The sequence below is a fragment of the Sorghum bicolor genome, chromosome 6 (genome assembly GCF_000003195.3).
Source record: "Sorghum bicolor cultivar BTx623 chromosome 6, Sorghum_bicolor_NCBIv3, whole genome shotgun sequence".
In the NCBI taxonomy this organism is placed as follows: domain Eukaryota; kingdom Viridiplantae; phylum Streptophyta; class Magnoliopsida; order Poales; family Poaceae; genus Sorghum; species Sorghum bicolor.
Window position 1 is genome coordinate 14,395,776 of NC_012875.2, and position 6,021 is coordinate 14,401,796.

Sequence of the window (6,021 nt, forward strand, 5' to 3'; positions counted from 1 at the left end):
CTCGTGGTCCAAGCCGGCACCTTGGGCACCGACCTCGCCCAGGAGCCCGCGGCGTCCCTATCCTTGCCACGGTCACCGCGTCGAGCTCCTGTGCACGTCCTCGCCGACCCCGCCCCGGAGCACGATGCCGCGACGTCGCACGGACTCACGACCGGCAACGCCCATGCTCCGAGTTCCCAGGCCGACGCGCTCACCTCGGCATCAGCCGCGGCCACGACCACGGCCGGTCGCGCGGACACCACAGCACCGACGCCGAGCCCCCACTATCGTCGAGCACCGAGCAGGAGCTTCACCAAGCCTCGACCCCGACCGCACCGGGGTAGACAGCGAGCGACGCGACGCCGCACGTCCTCGTCAAGACTCCGCCGAGCCCCGTCTTCGACCACCGCGAGCACGGCACCACTACTAAATTTTGACCCTATTGCACCAGCCAATTTTTGATGTTATATGTCTAAAATAGATGCAATAGTTTGGTGTCGCATCAATTTCTCGTTCGATGCTGGCGGATGCAATAAGTCTTGATGCAATTGCCTATTGCATCGGTTACTTGTGGTTGATGCGAGAGGCAGCTATTGCATCGTCCATCCGTTGTCTATTGCATCAAAATGGAGAGATGCAATAGACTATTGCATCAATATCTTGTTGATGCAATACATCTATTGCAACGACTATCGTTCGATGCAATTGACTATATTGCATCCATATTAGGTTCGATGCTATATAATCTATTGCATCACCATTTTGATGCGATGCAAGAAGTTCTATTGCATCACCATTTTGGTTAAATGCAATATGAACTATTGCATCGACGTTATGTTCAATGCAATTCGAACTGTTGCATCGATATGAGGTTGGATGCAATACGAACTATTGCATCGACATGAGGTTGGATGCAATACGAACTATTGCATCGACATGAGTTTAGGACAACCAATTATTGCATCAAATTCATCACATAGAAATTCATAAAATTACAAAATTTAATGGCACAAAAAGTCAATCATATTAATAACTTGGATCATAAGCATTCAATAGTTTGTACAATGTAAGGAAGTCTAATGCCTTCCTATTTCCAAATAGGTAATTGCAAGGCTAAACTGCATTACAAACCACTAACTTATGCTACAAATAAGCAATCATAAACAACAAAAAACATGTCTCTTAGCACAGATAAATATGACATCTTCCTTGTTGCACAATATTTGATTCATTTCAGCTTGGCAAGACTCAAGGTTGATCTTCCTGAAAAAGGCAAAATGACATACATTAGTATACATAGTTGATCACATAGATGCAATCAAACAAATACAACACATGATAGACAACAATATTTTTCGGTTTAACAAATAGAATGGATACTAAAGCCAAAGCATAAACATATAAGGCATGAACTCTTTATTGCTCGTGTTAGGTGAACAAACATATATGTATAAGTGAACAAAGTTTATGTTAATAAATGGACCACAACTTAAAATGACACCTCATTGCTCATACCTTTCCTCATTTCTTTCTGAAATTTTGCTTTTTATTTGCAGCAGTATTCCTAAGTGTTTGTGCTGAAATAAATGTCACTGTCTCATTACTATCTTTATCTTTTTCACCTGCGAAAAGTGATTTGTTGACATGGCTGCGAGTGAGGCGACTAGTAGGTTGGATATTGTTCTGTTTGCTCAACAATACATTGTCTGCTATATTCTGTAAGAACCAAAAGATTTGAAGGAGCAATTAGCACTTAACAATTCTAAGAATCTATTCAACTGCACCTTAAAATTTTGAAGCATATTACCTTTTGCACATGTTCTGCTCCTTGGATGGGAGTGGGAACAACAGCAGGTTCATCAAGTGTGGACAGGGCTAAACGCTAAACGGTAAACAGTCGGTCACCCTTCGTTTAGCGTTTAAACTGTTTAGACGGTGTTTAAACGGATTAAAACGGTCTAAACGGTTTTACACAATATTACAAAAATGTGCATATTTTTTAATGTAAAATCAATCATTCTATCATTTATACATATTTATGCAACTAAAATCCATTTATTTTATTATGTATATATGTTTATGCATGTTAGAATAATTAAATATACATATTTATGCATATAACAAATCAATTTTATATATTTATAAATATAATAAATTTAAGTATACAAATTGTTAATATAAAATTCAACTAGATTCATCTGGTGTTTGCCTAAACGGCCGTTTAAACAGCCGTTTACAACCGTTTCGTGTAGGCCGTTTAGACCGTTTTCCCCGTTTTTTGACCGTTTAAACGGTCAACCGTTTAATTTCCCGTTTACCCCCTAAACAAAACAGTTTGCCACCGTTTACCGTTTAATGACCGTTTAATCGGCCGTTTAGGCCGTTTAGGCGAACACTGGGACAGGGTAGATTTTGTACCAGCCTTCATATTTAAAAAAAAGATTCACACATTTTATCAGATTAAATGTAGGTGTCCATTTCATTGCAGTTTGCATTTGTCAAGAAATAATACCTGTGCTAAATCTGCACCTTCATTTCCACTAACCATATTTTCAATACCAGTAGCATTAGTTGTCAATTCTGAAGGATTAGTGGCTGCTTCTACAGGCTGAGGAACTGTTGTGGTTGGTGCAACATTCTTGCTTGGAGTTATAAGGAGAAACATTAGCAATCAAGCTTTAGTAAAATCAAAGATGTTGGAAACAATTAAGAAGTAGAATTATTACCAAAGGCAGTGCTTGATTTTGTTGTTTGATTAGTGAAAAAAGCTCTTGCCTTAGTTCTTCTCTAATCTTGCTAGTTGTACTCTCCAGTTGATGTTGCAGCTGCTCAATTTGTTCCTTGTCTTTCACTCTCTCAGCGGCTTGAACGGTAAGCTGTTCTTTTAAGCTATCTACCTCAGCTTGCATCTCACTATTCTTCTGTTGGGCTGCTGCTGCTAATGCAGATGCACGAGTTTGCACTTCAATTTGTTCATTCATAAGTTGGCTTCGGGTCGGATACTTTGCCAAGTATCCATGTCCAGGACCTTTTTTGCTCTTGCATCCAGTGGTTTCCTTGTAGGTTTCATGAAGAATACGCCTTTCTTGTTCTTTCGAAATCACAGAAGCTTCCAACTCAATTCTCTCTGTCATTTTAGAGAAGGCGCTTTCCTAAATTTAAGAACACAATTAGTCTTTTCAACTTTAGCAAAGTAACAACAACAGTTCTAGTTGAAGTATGAAAATAATTAGGTAAAATGGATACTTTGGAAATCAAACTGTATAGGTTAGATTCATGTACTGATTACTTCCTCACAAATACATGTCCTTGTTAATCATGCAAATTTGATTACTAGCAAAGCATCTTGAGAGGTAAAAAGCAATGGACAGATGAAGCTAGCATTTTAGAGATATGTATGACATTGGAGATAAATTAATAAAACATGTTATGAGAACATACATCATTGGACACTCAGCTTTCCGAGTAGTGCAGTTCTATTCTTTCTCACTTTAATGAACATAACTACATAAAGCATCTAACATAAGCAACTTACTTTCCAGCATGTTCCCAGAAATCTGGTCATGCAACAGCTATACAGAAAATAAATCATATCCGGAGATATATAAGTCCGAATGACTTGCAAGAGGACATCCTGAAAAGCTTGTACAATTCCCAAGATTTAATGTTCAGACATAAGAGCCTGATTCAAAACTTAAGTCCTTCGAAATATCAAAATTACAGAAACTACTCTGCTGAAACAGAGAGCACCCAAAAGCTGAGAACTAACATCAAACAGCTATAACTATGAAACCACTAGGCCAAATGACCTCAAATTTGAACAGCAGCTAGATATTATCTTCGACTTTAGTATTCATAAGTTTCCCAGGAAACCATCTTAGTAAGGTGAACTTCTCTAAGTCCTCAGGTCTGTCCAGATGGGACCAACATCTCACTTGAAGAATTAACAACGTTCCAAATTTACAATTGGACCATACCAACCATATCATGGCAAATTACATAACTCATAGAAACTAGAAAATATGATGGCCATCATAAAATAAAATTATTTGATGCTTTTCTCAATTTTATTAGATACAAGGGTGCATAAAAGACCATATACAAGACTTGCATAGAAAATTCTACGAATATTACAGTAGCTACCATATGCTATCAGGAGACCACATAAAAAGTTTGGAAGCACTTACATATATTTCCTTAGCAGCATCAGAAGACCATCGGCCCTCCTTGGTGCGTGTACTCCTCCAAAATATCAAACCATCTGGCTCTTCACCAGTCTCTAGGTTTCTCTAACATGTGAAAATTGAACATTGTTACTGTTTAAATAAAAGAACAAGATTAGGTTCCATTTCATTACCTGCTCATAACTAACTTGTGAATAAGGTTTTGGTCCTGTAAGATGTATTGTCTGCCGATGCTGGGAATTGCTAGAGTTTTTGGTGCTTATTTCCTAATATAAACACAGATATGTTAGTAGCACTAAAAAAATACAGACAATAAACACTTATGTAAGAGGCGTCGAACCTAGAATTTGTCGGTCCCAAAATACAAGACCAAATAATGCCACTCCACTGCAATATGGCAAATTTCTAACAATTTTGGGAACAAAAAGTATGAACATAATGAATGCATTATGGTCAGTACCTCAACCCAATATGTAAATTGTTCTTTCAAAGTAGTGTTATAACATCATGTGTGCACTTATCCTATCTCTTCCCAGGAAACAAGCATACCCTAGTTGTATCACTTATTCTGAAGCCTAGAAAATATGGTTTAAGCAAAGAGTACTGATCCACTGTCATTGCTAACACAAATAAAAGCATAATCATTTTCTACAGAGCTTTATGGTGCCAATTTCATTCAATATGGTGATGACCGTAACATAACAGCAGATGTGAAATGCCCCATACACCTCCAGACCTTCTCTTTATTCAAAAAAAAAAACAGATATGCTACAAGCAGGACCCCAGAAACATCCATTATCCCAACATAGCAGATTATAAGTCAAGTAATATCTGATAGTGTGAATCTAAGTTGGATTATTTTTAGTTTATTTTATTATTTTGTCCATATGTAGAAACGATAACATAACACTAATCTAACAAGAGAGTTTGATTCGAGTACAATTATAGACCAAAAATATGTAAGCAAAGCAATGTCCAAGGCAAAACAATACTGCAAAATGACTACTTTGGTTCAGTTCTTTGTAGCCTGAAATGTTCAGTTTTAAACAACACAAGCAATTTGAACCCTCTTATGACAGGGACAAAAATGACGGATAATATTTTTTAAAACAGAGTTCAATTAACTAATTACATGACCAACCAATTGATTAAGAGAAATTCTACAACACAGCACATAAACTGCATATCGACAGGTACCTGCGTTGGTCATCTTTTTGCTTCTCCTGTCCATCTTGTCGACCATGAGGTGTGTCTATGAAACCTTCAGGGCTGGACCGAGTGGAGAACCTCCTGCTGGACGGAGGAGATGCCGATCTCTTGGAGGGAGCAGACTGCAACTTCTTGGACGGAGGAGACTGCGACCTCCTCGTAGACGGCCTCCGCGGAGGCGACGGTGAAGGCGACCTCCTTGTTGATGGCCTCCGCGGAGGCGACGGCGAAGGCGACCTCCTGGTACATGGCCTCAGTGGAGGCGACGGCGAAGGCGACCTCCTGGTACACGGCCTCCGCGGAGGCGGCGGCGACCTACCGGTAGTAGACGACGACTGCGCGCGTGCAGTCCTCTGCATTGTGCCTCGGTGGAGGCGGCCTCCGAGGAGGCGGCAGCGGCGTGGCTCCTGTTCTATCGTGATGCGAACAACCGCTAGGTAGTAGGGGGGCGGCGGCTCTGTACGGTGATGCGAATTAGATTATTAGGAATATAAACCGTGTATTAGAGAGGGGAGAGTAATTAGCGGTCAAGGTTGTTTTCCGCGGGAGGATGGCGTGCGCAGTCTAAAATTTCGTAGTTTTGGTAATTGCGCGCTGAGTTTTGGTAATTTGGAGCGCCAGATTTCGCACACGTGATGAATTTTTGAGT

At 40.0% G+C, this 6,021-nt stretch overlaps 1 protein-coding gene across 5 annotated transcripts; it reads right to left on the reverse strand.

Annotated features, from left to right (window-relative positions):
• LOC110436268 (serine/arginine repetitive matrix protein 1-like) lies at window positions 987-5,781 on the reverse strand. Of its 5 annotated transcripts, none has more exons than XR_002454079.1 (8): window positions 5,361-5,781; window positions 4,337-4,429; window positions 4,167-4,268; window positions 2,706-3,131; window positions 2,492-2,621; window positions 1,787-1,903; window positions 1,602-1,695; window positions 987-1,242 (listed from the first exon to the last, which is right to left on the reverse strand). XR_002454079.1 is itself a non-coding variant. In XM_021462842.1 (2 exons), the coding sequence occupies exons 1-2, from the start codon at window positions 5,729-5,731 to the stop codon at window positions 4,423-4,425; spliced, it is 378 nt and encodes a 125-aa protein (XP_021318517.1). In that variant the 5' UTR covers window positions 5,732-5,781; the 3' UTR covers window positions 4,280-4,422. The 5 variants fall into 5 exon arrangements, 1 of the variants encoding a protein (XP_021318517.1); XR_002454078.1 differs by having other exon boundaries at window positions 1,495-1,695; XR_002454080.1 differs by lacking the exons at window positions 1,602-1,695; window positions 1,787-1,903.

Coding starts and splice junctions, on each gene's coding strand:
- LOC110436268 (XM_021462842.1), bottom strand. CDS start 5,731: ATGCAGAGGACTGCACGCGCGCAGTCGTCGTCTACTACCGGTAGGTCG.